Source organism: Gekko japonicus, unplaced genomic scaffold (genome assembly GCF_001447785.1).
Source record: "Gekko japonicus isolate JY-2015 unplaced genomic scaffold, Gekko_japonicus_V1.1 scaffold2329, whole genome shotgun sequence".
NCBI lineage: Eukaryota > Metazoa > Chordata > Lepidosauria > Squamata > Gekkonidae > Gekko > Gekko japonicus.
Genome location: NW_015170344.1, coordinates 272607 through 286172, shown reverse-complemented (window position 1 = coordinate 286172; position 13566 = coordinate 272607). Strand labels below are relative to the sequence as shown.

General features: G+C 42.4%; 1 protein-coding gene across 1 annotated transcript in view; it reads right to left on the bottom strand.

Annotated features, from left to right (window-relative positions):
* Positions 1-6728: 6728 nt before the first annotated feature.
* LOC107116288 (FAS-associated factor 1-like) overlaps positions 6729-13566 on the bottom strand; it is a 166324-nt gene continuing 159486 nt past the window's right edge. The window contains exon 8 of the mRNA XM_015418188.1: positions 6729-6881. Within this exon, the coding sequence (XP_015273674.1) occupies positions 6729-6881 (153 nt within the window). The remainder of the gene's footprint in view (positions 6882-13566) is intronic.

Sequence of the window (13566 nt, the reverse complement as noted above, 5' to 3'; positions counted from 1 at the left end):
CTTAAAACCTAACTCAACTTTATACATTTTCGAGACAGCATTTCCTAATATGTGGCAGACGAAATCTCAGGTATGGGATCCAATACAGAGAGCCTTTTTAAGGTATCCTCATAGACCAAAACTTTCTTGTACAGGTGTTCACTTTGCCCATTCCCCTCCACATGACATCACAAGTTGCTTTTTAAAGTGGAGATGCAATGGAAGTAAATCCCTCCCTTTCTTTAAACAGAGTACAGAAATGCATAACACAATTCTTCATTGTGTGCTTACGCATGTGTCCTTTGAATTAAAGATACCTTCAAAGTGCACAGTACTATGCAGTCCTACCAAGTTGTCATCTCCACAAGGATTTGATCCTAAAGTTTGCTAAAGCAACAATTGAACAAAGGTGTTTGGCTTGGGGGATGGGGGCCTTTAATAATGAGTCTGTTAAGCTTTTCCTTACTAAGATTTTTGAAGATAACACGGTTTCACTTACCTGTAACTGTTGTTCATCAAGTGGTCTTCTGTGCAGGCACACATGGGGACTCCATGATTGCAGGTCAGCCGCGGAGAAAAGCTTCCAAGCTTTTGAAAGGACATTTTAGACTGTAAGAGTGCTCCCCCTCCTCTCCGTTTTCAGACTTCCCCTTTCTTGCCCAAAGAATTACACGACAGAGGTGGGGAGAGCACTCTTCCCTCAGTTCCCTTCACCACCGTGAGGTAGCCACTGTCATTCATTGAGCAGCCCACAGTGGGGAAGGATAGAGGGATGGGTGCCTGCACAGAAGACCGCTCAATGAACAATGGTTACAGGTAAGTGCAACCCTGTTTTCATCGTTGTGGCTTTTGTACAGTCCCACAAGAGAGTAACAAGCTCACTTACTGAGGAGGTGGGTATGGGCTGGTCACTGCTCTCGCCACTGCAGCTCCATTCCTGGAGTCTATGTCCATCGAGTAATGCTTGGCAAACATCAAGGGTGTCAACCAGGTGGCTGCTTTGCAAATGTTGTCTAGTGCAGAATTTCTGCACCACATTTTGGGGGCATGAACTGTGTAAGCTATGCGACCATGTCCTTGGAGACAGGGCAGTGGCTTCTAGAGACTAGAGCTTGCCTCGTAACCTTGAAATTTTGGTTATGCATTCACTATAGGGCAGGATCAACGAGTTATATTTTATGCTGTCTCATTCTTTTTCATTTATATGATCACACTTAATTCTGTGAAGAATACAGTCTATAGGCATCCTTTTAATTCTCTTATGTTAGAAGAATGAGATGGTTAGACAGTGTCATAGATGCAACGAACATGAAATTGAGCCAACTTCAGAGGACGGCAGAAGACAGGAAGGGCCTGGCGTGATCTGGTCCATGGGGTCGCGAAGAGTCGGACTCGACTGTGCGACTGAACAACAACAAAAAAGAAGAATCTAAAGCTTTTAGATTCTTGAAACAGAGACTTCTGGACATTGAAAAGCAAACTCTCTGTTCCTTAGCAAGCAAGACATACTCCCCTTTTGAGTCTAGTATCACACCTGACTATGGGGTTCTAGCAGCCTACTTTTCACACCTTACATCTCCTCAATTATGTCAAAGTTTTATGCTCACACGATTCAATGTTCTCCTGTCAGTGGTTCTCTCTGGGAGATTTGCAAATGTCCCCTATTATGAAAGATTCTGCTTATATAAAGGTAGAAAGTTGGAATCAGTAGCCCATATTTTGTTCTATTGTGATTTCTACATTAAAGTGAGGGATTTTTTAATTAATCCCCTCTTGCATAATTTCCATGGCCATTCTGATGAGAGGCTTGTTTTCCTTCTTTTGTTGGACCAGTGTTCCTATACTACCTATTCAGTAGCAAGGTATTTTCTAATTGTTATGAGGATTAGGGAGCATAAGGTTAAATCTTTTGATGGATGATCCCTATTTATTTATTTATTTATTTAATTCTATTTATATCCCGCCTTCCCCGCAAGCAGGCTCAGTGCAGGTTCCATCATAAAATTCACAGTACAATAGATCAACAGTTAAAATATATCTAAAACCAGTTATCAATAAAAGACCAGTGCCTCAACAGAATTCAATAAGAAGCAGTTTGTTCCCAGGTGGCCATTCAGATCTGAGGTCACTGGAGGGAAGGCCAATAGCAGGTGGGTGCCAGCTTCCTCAACTGAAAGCTTGGTGGAAGAGCTCTGTCTTGCAGGTCCTCTTGAACTGTAATAGGTCCCACAGGGCCCTGATTTCTACTGGGAGCTCATTCCATCAGGTAGCGGCCAGGGCCAAAAAAGCCCTGGCCCTCGTTGAGGCAAGTCAGACGTCGCTGGGGCCGGGAACCACCAGGAGGTGGTGACTAATAGATTGTAAGTTCCTGCGGGGCTCATATTTTACAGGCTCCACAGGGCCTGTAAAACAGAGCTCTTCCGCCAGGCTTTTAAGTAGGGTGCCACCTCAATTGTATGGCCCTGGCCTGATTACCAACTGTGTCAACAACTGGCCCTGGCCTGATTACCAACTGTGCCAACAACTGTACCATTATTGGTACCGACAGTACCAACAGCACCACCAACCGAGACTTTATAGCTGAGCGTGAGCCAGTGGACAGTGTTCAGTTGACATTCGATATCGGAAGATTCGCCAAGTTTTAATATAAGTTGGATTATTTTATATTGATTGACAGTTTTAATGGAATTTTAATGTATTTTTATATATGTTGTTAGCCACCCTGAGCCTGCCGAATGGCGGGGACGGCATGATATAAATGTAAATATAAATAAATAAAATATGGGACGAGGCAGTCCCAAAGGTAGTGCTTTAAAGATAAGTACCAGCACCTTGAACCGGTTGTTTATGCTTATAACCTATGCCAATAAAGGTACTGCCTGCCTGCCTGCCTGCCTGTTGTCTAGTGCAAGTCTGGATTGGAAAGCCACTAATGAAGCTTGAACCCTTGTGGAGTGGAGCCTTCAGACTGATGGGGTAAAGTACCTTAGCTCCGCTGTAAGATGTCTTGATGGCAGAGACCACCTATCTAGATAATGACTGAGCGCATACAGCCTTCCCCTTATTAGACCCCTTAAAACAAACAAATTCCTATCCCGCCTAAATTTCACAGTCCATTTTAATTAAAAATGAGTGCCCTTCTCACATCCAGTATGTGTAATGTTTATTCCGACGCGGATATCGGTGATAGGAAAAATACTGGGAGGTTGATACCCTGATTCAAGTGAACTTGAGTCACTACCTTAGGAAGAAATTCTAAGTTGGGCCTGAGCAATACTCTATCTGCGTGGAACTTAACAAATGGAGGAGGGTCACAACTCAGTGCCCATAGTCCCCCACCCTTCTGGCAGACATGTTTGCTACCAGGAAGGCTGTCTTGTATGACAGAAATGGCAAATCAGTCTTACTCATCGGTTCAAATGGTTTATACATCAACCTGGTTAAGACCAAAGACAAACTCAATTGAGGAAGAGGGGTTACAATAGGTGGAAACATATCTTGCAAACCTTTAAGGAATCTTCTCAATTTGGGAATGGAGAACACTGAGTAACCTTTGACTGACCCATGATATGCCGAAATGGCAGCCAGATGTACCTTAATAGAGGATGAGGCAAGCCTGTCATTCTTCAAAGCAAGCAGATAATCAAATATCTTTGCTAATTCTCAAGTCTGAGGATTAATATTTTATTTGTTAGTCCATAAAGAAAATCTTTTCCATTTTGAAGCATATGTTTTTTGTGTGGCAAGTTTTTGAGAAGCTACTATAACCTGTTCTACCCTTTGCTAAAAGTCCTCTACTGTTGGATCAACCAGACTGTTAGATGTAGGGATCTCACGTCTGGGTGACAAATTGGCCCTATGTAAAGCAGGTCATTCGCTGGTGGTAGGGTTCTGTAAACTCCTTTAGCTAATGCCCACAGTGTGGGGAACCACACCCTCCTTGGCCAGTATGCTGCTATTAAGATGCATGTGCTCCTGTCTGCTTTTAGCTTTGACATTGTCTGGGTTCAGGGCAGGCTCAGGCAGTGGGGACCAAGGCAACAAGACAGAGCACCAACCAGGATCACGTAGCCAATAGTTCAGTCCAAAAGTCATGCATGGAGAAAGCCAGATGAGAGTCCAAACAGCAAACGAGATATGAGCAGGTCCAAGAGGGGTGGTTAAGTGGGTCTGAAGGTCAAAACCAGGAGTTCAAGTTCCAGGAGGTAGCAGGATCTGGTGCTGTGGTCGCAGTGTCTACAGAATTGTGACGAGTTGCTCCCATGCCTGAGCTATCTGGGGTTCTTTCCTTTAAGAGTGGCTCACAGCTGGGTCTTGTTGAGCTCATGAGTGAGCCGTTTGCTTCACTCCTTAGTCCCAGGTGTTCCTCCTGACTCGGTAATCGCCGGGCAGTGAGGCATGCGCTCTGCCTCCTCTCGAGGAGTTCCAGGAGTGTCCATTTGGTGTCGCGGTTAAGTGCGCGGACTCTAATCTGGGAGAAACAGGTTTGATTCCCCACTCCTCCATTTGTACCTGCTAGATGACCTTGGGAAAGCCATAGTTCTGGCACAGCTGTTCTTGAAAAAGAGCAGTTTCTGTCAGAGCTCTCTCAGCCCCACCTACCTCATAGGGTGACTGTTGTGGGGAGGGGAAGGAAAAGGAGTTTGTAAGCCGCTCTGAGACTCCTTTGGGTAGTGAAGGGCGGGGTATAAATCCAATCTCTTCTCTTCTTCTTCCGTTGTCTCCTATGTTCCCCTGACTCCGGGGAAGGGGGAAAAGGCAACCTCTGGAGTCTCTTCTGGACCCTGGGTTGTTGAGCTGCCGCCTTTCAGGGTTAACTCCTCGGTGGTCTCAATGCTTGTGGGGCTAAAGCACATGCTGTCGTCAGCAACTGGTGCATGAGGACCTGCTTCTGTCGCCTTGGAGTCGCAGACAAGAGTGTTAGCAGCCTCAGCTGGCTGACTAATGACAGACACCACCTTGTGTAGGATCCCAAAAGGAGGGGACTCACAGAAGAAGTGGCCATCTCCCAAACATAAGTGTCTATCTCTTTAATTTTTTCGTTTGCCTGCTCCACTTTTTTCTCTGTTTCATTCAGCTGAAGCTGCTGTGCCACAAAGTTTCTATTCATCACGGTCAATTGCTGGTTAATACCATCGAGTTGCTGCATCACCGGCTTGAGCATATCCACCAGGAGTTTGAGGACATCTGCTCCCTCTTCTGGTCTCGGACTCTGACTGCCTGGCTTCGTTTTAAACTTTCTCTGCTGGGCCGCCATCTTTCCCGTTTTGTTTACACTTTCTACCGCTTCCACACAACTCGGAAAACTCACCAAACAACTTCGCGAATCAGATAAGTCTCTCAAAACACTTTCGGTTTACTTCCTCCCCTCTCCCCCTTCGTGTTCATTAGACGCTCATTTGCACAAGTGGCATCCCTCTTTGCAATCACTATTTTCAACCGCGGGGGGGGGGGTTCAAACTACTCCGTTTTATTCAGAACTCACGTTCATTGTCGGTCAGTTTCTCTGACGACGCTCAATTTTACGCCATTCTGCCCGATCTCCAGCGCTTGTCCCAGTCAGTCCAGCTTATGCCCGAAGGCCACTCAGCTAGCGTCCGCCATCGCTGTTCCATAGACCGGAAGTTCTATCTTTGCTTTCTTGAATTCCCCTGGGAGTCTTCCTGCTCTCATGATGACAGTGTGAAACTTTGCAAGTCACTTCTTGGTTAACATGCTGCTGTTGATCAGATGGGCCCAGAGTCAGGGTTATACAAGGTTTTCATTATTGGATCAGTGGATTGTGGTTCTACAGAATGGATTCCAATTCCAATGCCTTGGCCATCAACACAAGCTGTTCAGACTACAGCTTTAAATCTTCCATAGGGGAAGGAGCCAGTGAGTCTCTGAAGGCTTCATCAGGAGAAGGCACTGAGGTGTTTTCAGAGTCTGCCTTTGAGGCTTGGTCCAGTCCTTCCTCCAAATCAGAGCCCTGAAAAATTCTGTCATGGGTTGATCTTCTCCTTCACCCATAATGCAGCTTTGAGTCCCGCTGCTCTCCTATCTTAGGCTTTAGGGGTAAGCCAGCAGCAAACTAGGCAAGAGGCTGTGTTGTGGCCATCTCCCAAACATAAGAGACATGATTTGCTTTCATTATTTTGGGCCAGTATTGCCCCACACTCTTCACATTTTTTTTAAAGAGAGCCATCCTACCCATTTTGTAGATCGCTTTTATGAAAAATATTTCAGAAATTCTTCTTCAATCTCTTAATGAATTCAGAGAAGTTCAAGGAAGCTAGCCCTCTCCTCATGCAGCAAGAAGAGAACTGAGGGGAAAGTGTTCTCCCTGCCTCCGTCATCTGACCCATTGGGCAGGAAAGAGAAGTCTGCAGATGGAGGCAAGGGGGAGGACTCCTAAGGTCTAGAACATTCTTTAAAAAGCTTGGAAGCTCTTCTCTGTGAATGGCCTGCAATCATACAGTCCTATGTGGGATTGCACAGAAGCCACAAAAATGAATCTCTGTTCACTCATTTGGGACACTTGACACTCATAAGATATACGATGCCTGTATACAATCACTCAAAGTACATATTAGGAATTGTAGACTGTGCTCAGAAATTGTGGTCATTTTATCAGTATAATTAGTAATTTAATAACCTTATTCAAAACAGTTTACTAAATAAATGTTTCAGCAGGTTGCAGGATTGATCAAGGAATTTTTTAGTATTTGTGCTGCAAACAGGAGCATTTTTACCATGCAATAAGTCCTTCAAATGGAGACTGACATCAAAGCATGTTGGAAAAAATGAGAATAGTGTTTAGTGCGGTGACTTACTGAGTCATCTGTTACAGAAGCAGGCCAGCCTTCCCATAACTGATGGCGAACAGGAATACTAGTCAGGTCATACACATTCCGCTTAACCTACAAAAAAACAAAACAAAACAGAGATGTTTTAAATATACAACTATTATCCTTACAATTTATCATCTATGCAATCTTTGAAAATGTGGAAATCTTGTTCAGTCTATGAATAACAATGTAAGAAAATTAAGATATTTTACTTATACGGAAATCAAAACTGAGAAATATTGATAAGCACAGAGCATCCTATAATACTCCATCAAGCTAGCTACCTTCTAAACAGTACACCAGTGGAACCATTACCCTCTTAAACAACATACTTTAAATAACCTACTTTCACTTTAAACAACCTACTTAAGTTGAAAGGTATTGTCATCATTATATAAGAGTTTTGCTAGGAAATGTCACTTTGTAATGTCATTTTGGAATTGCCTCAACACTAGTCTTACACATACACTCCTGACAATCAGTGTCCTTTTTACTTCCAAATTAATCTCAAGACACTGTAGAATGAGACACAACCAGCTGAGAAAGGAGATAGAAAAGTCATATGTCAAGCAAAAAAGTACAGATAAGTAAACGTAACTTTCACATCTTCATTCTAAAGATAATGTATAATTCTAAAGATATGTATCAAGATATATGTATAATTGATGGACATAGATTTAAATCAACTCTATTTTTCAATAAGATGAAAAATTCTAAGGCAAGCTCTCCAGTGTGTATCAAAACACAACAAGAACCTAAACAAACAGTACACAATTTATATTTCACAATTAAATTTAGAGATTATTTTACAATAGGCAAAAGCAGAAAAAAGCTTGGAGAATAAATTGGTGCTAGAGTATAAAAACAAATAGAATCTCCAGTGCACTAATCATTAATCTTATTCTCCATAAGTAATATGGTTGATATGTAACACACTGCTGGCCATCCATGACCAAAGACCCTAGGCCTGTTGTCTTCTACCAGGAAATGGGAGAATAGATGACAGTTGCACACTTTGGGCAGGTATTCTCCCACCACTGGACCCTCTGCTCTAGTATTCTCCCACACACCCTCGCCACTGGGACTGATGGAAGAACAGTGAGGGGCAGAAATGACATTGGGTATATACTGAGGTCATATCTGGGACAAACCCCAGATGAGATGTCAGCATGTTAGCTGATGCTCTAGAAATTCTATACTATTACCATATGGTTTTAGAGCATCGGTTGATGCACTGACATGTTTGGGTTTTCATCTAGACAGGCTTGTTAACACACACACCAATGTCACATCCATTCAAAGCAAAGGGTGGCCTGTCATCCCTACCCAAGAAGCCCCTGTAACACTGGAGCATCTGAAGGGTGCAGAGGAGCATGCTTTCTCATGAAAGACTTGCACTCTGTTCCCTCCAAAACCTCTACACCAGGAAGTGGCAGGGGTCATTGAAGGACTATGGGATGTTCTCCCATTTCTGCTAGAACAGTAGCAGAGGAAAGAAAGTGATGTAGAATTCTTCTAAGCCCACCGATGCTGTAGTTCTACGAGGAATACAGAAAGAGTCATGGCTCTACTTCCTCCAGCAGAAAATGGGAGATCATTACAATCTATGCTGGAGGGAATGAAGAAGCACTGCCACTCAAGGAGATAAAGTGTAAGTATGTATGCATGTGTAAGATAGCCAGGCCTCCTCATGTAGCAGGACACTGCCTGCTGTTGCTTAGCTGGGGTTAAGGAGAAAACTCACCAGCGGGGGGAGGGGCATGATTGACATCTTTGGTATAATTTTGTTGTTTCTGGCACAACCTGGATTTGATATTATCACACTGGGTGATGCTCTAATATTCGCCCAAAACTCTATGTTTAAAGTCTATAATTAAACTATAGAGTTCTGGGTGAATGCTAGAAATTCATCCATACACAATGCTGAAAATGACAGTATTGAGCCAGAGGCATCATAATCCCACCAAATGTAAGTCACCACCAATGTTCCCTCTAAGCTGTGGAGTCTTGTGAGCAAAAATTCTACTGTGTGAGCTACTGGCATTAAAGTTGTGAGCAAGCGATTTGGCTGCTGCATAAAGGCTAAAAAACTGTGAGCTAGCTCACACTAACTCATCTTAGAGGGAACACTGGTCACCACTACTCCCATCTCCCACAGCTTGCCAGGCAATGCCTGGCACCCTATGCATGTGATGCAGAGGAAACATCTTGCTTGGGGTCTCCCCAAGTCTTGAACTTGCCCCTGATGCAATTACTATGAAAAAAGGACAGGTCCAGAAAACTTTTGCTTTATTTCTAGACACATGACATGAACTTCTATTTTGGAAATACCTGAATCGAAATAAAGGAAAAATACCCTGGAAACTACTGTTCCTATGGGGTTCCCATCTATTGCCCAACTGACTTACATTGACTATTTATCTAGTATGTAATTTAAATTTAAATTTAATCTTATTTTCCTCTGCCCTTAACTTTTCAAGGGACCTGTATGTTCCATTTTAATACTGGAGAGATATTTCATCAACTACTATTTTTTATATTTCCAACTGGAGTCTTCCCAGAAGTACATAGGTACAATCTCATTCCAGCTCCATCCAACAATGCTTCATCTGTTCCCACCTGCCCGGCCATTACGTACAGGATAGTGCCAAGAGAACTTAAGTTCAGGGCCTGAAACAGAGTCTCTCTCTCTCTCTCTCTCTCTCTTTCCTCACCCCCATTTTAAATATCAACACTGTTGAAGAGCTCTGGAAAACCCAAAAGCTTATGCAACGTTGTGTGTTATTTGATTGATCCAACAGTCTGAAAGGCATAAGATTCCCCCTCCCCCATCCAATGCACACCATGTAAATATGCCTCAAGGTGTCAGCATATTTTTGTGTGGTATACAATAGCTGGGGACATACATACGGACTTCATTCACTGCATATGTTTTCCCCCAGCTTTTGCACGCTATAGAGTATGTACTACATTAAATCATATCTACATGGGATTTTTTTTTAAATGCACTACAAGTTATAACCATAATATAATAACAATTTACTTGAATTTTCTAAAACAGTTCTTAGCTTTATAAATTAACCATAAAATCAAAAATATTTTTCCTATAGGATACTTCTGTTACAGCCTGGACCAGAATTAATCATGGTAGTTTTTATTTCACTAATTATTAATGTTTCTATAGTCCCAAAATCTATCATTTCATCTATCTAACATTACATATGAAAACAGTCACACAAGGTCAATAAAGCTTAAAAGCAAAAAAGAAAAGGAAAAAAGCATGTGAAATAAAACTACTAAATCTGGAGTTAGATTCCATACATTCCTTTCTAATTCCAAACTACAACACTACAGCATTATGAAATAAACAGTATTCTCCTTTTTCATTCACTCATCTGTAACCGCACTGATTTCAATAACATTCCTTTGCTATTCTAAGCCTGAAAGGCATGCTCTGGTTATAGTGTTATGTTGGTATAATGCACAATGCCAGACTGATGTGCTGAACAAAAGTGATCAAAGTTTGAGTAATGTTAGCCAACGCACAACTATTCTAGCTCATTATTCAACCAGAATGACATCTGTTGAGCAACTCGTCGCAGAATACACTAGTTGTTATAGACAGGCCTCAGCTGGGAGGTACCATATAAAATGTATGAGGGTGATGTTTGGTTAAACAAACTGCTAAGGCTAAATTCACAAATGGTTCTGAAAAGATGCCAAAATCAGGGTGCTGTCTAATCATAATATAAAAGAAAGTTTGCTCTCCCTATAATGTACCAACTGTAATAATATCAAAATGTGCCTGTTTCAGATTTTTAAATATATTTATATAACATAAAAACATACAGGATTCCGTGCTAGCAGAATCTTATATGAAATTAAGAATACACACATTCAACATTTTGCAGCATTGGAACAGCAATTAACACCCATTGACTGAACAACCATTTTATCTAACAAAAGGAATGCATCTATCAGCACCAGAATGTGCTCAAGAATCCTATTACAGCAAGAGAAGTAAAAGATAGTTGGGACAGAAAAGCCTGTTTACAAATCGTATGTTTTATGATATCATCTTTAGTAGGACAGCCACTTTTAATTTAGAATTGTTAACTGCAATGATAAACACGCAATTAATGTATAAATTTATACAACACATATAAATAGAACAAAGTTTGAGTCCAGTGGCACCTTTAAGAGCAACAAAATTTAATTCTGGGTATAAGCTTTTTTTGTGCATGCACACTTCATCCGATGTTATTTAATCAGATGTTATTTATACATTGACAGTTATTTTTGAATGGCAGGGCCAACCTGACTATATAGGCCACCTATAGCGTGGAATTTCCAGGGGCGCCAAAAGGAACTGGGGCAAGCAGACCCACCCCATGCTGAATGACTGCTCCATGGAGGAACCTACTGCAGCTGCACCATGTCCAGCACAAGAGAGGGAGTGAGGGAGGGATCATGCTGCTCCGGGAGAAGAGGGAGCATGCCAAGGGGAGGCCCTTGAAGTCGGCTCCCAACAGTCAAGGAAGATCCAGTGGGTACGAAACAGAAATGAAACTGTCACAAGAACATGACTTTTTCATTGTCTTTTCTCCTGCTGATATCATACTTCTCTCCAGTGCAAGGGGGAAAGTGTGAAATAAGAAGGTGTAGCAACGGCCAAATTCCAACTGGTTGCATGTGGTATGGGGAAGCGCTGCTTCTCCCCTCAGACAGCATGCCTGCACATGGGTCTCCACCAATGACAGAACACACATGCATGAGTGAGTGAGCCACACACAAAAGGTCCTCTGCTGTCATGGAGCCCAGAATCTGCTGGGATTCACCAGGAAGGGCTCGTGCAGGGCAGGCAAATTAAGAGACGAAGAGAAGCAGCAGCCTAGACCTTCACGCAAGTGGCCCCCATCTGACCTTGGGCAAGGGTGGGGAAAAGGACTAAGAAAGGCCTTCTGAGAGACTCACCCCATTTCCTCAGACAGTTGATGGCAGCCAGCCTCTCCCAACCTAGGCAAAGCTTCCCTCTTTCTCTCTCTACCCAGACACAACCCAAATATCCTGTAAAAATGAACTTAGCCCACATTTCACAAAACAACAGCACAAAACAGGTGGGGCTTGGAACCAAAATTGGGCATAAGCATCACAAATAAAAAGCAGCATATATTCTTGCTCCTATAATGCGACTGTGGCAGTGTTCACATAAATAATTCTGTTTACCAGAAGAAATAAACTTGAGGAAGAAACAGGAGTAGAGACTACCCTTTAGAAGGAGTAGTAACATAACTCCTATACTGTTTGTATAATGTGTTGAAGATGACGAACATATTGGATCCAAATGAACAAAGTTTGAGTCCAGTGGCACCTTTAAGACCAACAAAGTTTTATTCTGGGTATAAGTTTTCATATGCATGCACATTTTTTCAGATGAAGGCTTTAGAGTTGCCAGGTCTGGGTTGGAAAATACCTGGAGATTTTGGGGGTGGATCCAGGAGGGGGCGGGGTTTGGGGAGGGGAGAGGCCTCAGTATGGTACAATGCCATAGAGTCCACCCTTCAAAGCAGCCATTTTCTCCAGGGGAGCTGATCTCTGTCACCTGGAGATCAGTTGTAAAAGCAAGAGATCCCCAGGTCCCACCTGGAGGCTGGCAACCCAAGAAAGCTTATATCCAGAATAAAACTCTGTTGGTCTTAAGGGTGCCACTGGACTCAAACTTTGTTTTGCTGCTTCAGACCAAAACAGCTACCCACCTGAATCTATATTGGATCCAAATGTTTCTTCCACGAGTAGAAAGCTATTGTTGCTCACACAAGGAGAGGAGAGGGATTTTTGCCAATTCCTTCCTCTCACTACAGACCCCATTACACTTCACATTGTGTCTGAGACTCCCCTGATCCCCAGAAGCAGTTATTTGGGAACTGCAGTTGGAGGGGGAGACAGGGAAGATTCATTCTGTGAGCTTTCTAACTAAATAAGCTTTGAACAACAAGAAATTCTGAAGTATTTTATATTGGGGAAAATAGATTAAAATCACTGATCCACAATCATAACTCGCTGATACACAAATTTTGTGGAAATCTGCAAATATTCTAGAAAGTCAAGAGAAGAGCACACATTTTAAAAATGCTAATTACCTGGCTCTTAGGATAGGCAGGAAAAAAAGAAAATTATAGGAGCATGAAAATAAATGCAAGCCTCCTCTTATCTTCTCAATTAAAGAAAATCAATTAAGAAAAAGAGCAAGCAAATAACTGCACAACGTTTTCTATATTGTAGCATTATAGCTGTGATTATCATCAATGGAATATAGGAGTTCCCCTGTGACGTATAACTAGATGGCTGTCTCTCTTAAATATCACATGCCCTGCCCCCAATGGGCTTGTTGTTTAAGGGCACCTGATGCAGCATTGGAAAACAAACAGATCAATACAACAGACAAATGAAGTGCTAAGGGGTCATTTACTCAGGATTGCATTACAGAATAGGTGGGTTCCAAGGATTCTTTGAGGGGGGGGGAATATGTGATTCTGTGTGTATTAAATACTGCATTGGTCAGGCTGGTCAATATATTGCTAAAAGGGTGTTGAGAAAAAAGGATCAACCCAGGCTAAAGGAGCAAATGATTCTATTTTTGCCTCCAGCTCCCTCCTCCACTTTATTCTTACATTTTATTCTTACAACATTGCTGTGAGACAGATGTGAGTGACTACCCCAAGCTCACTGTATCAACTTCACTGCTGACGAGGGATTT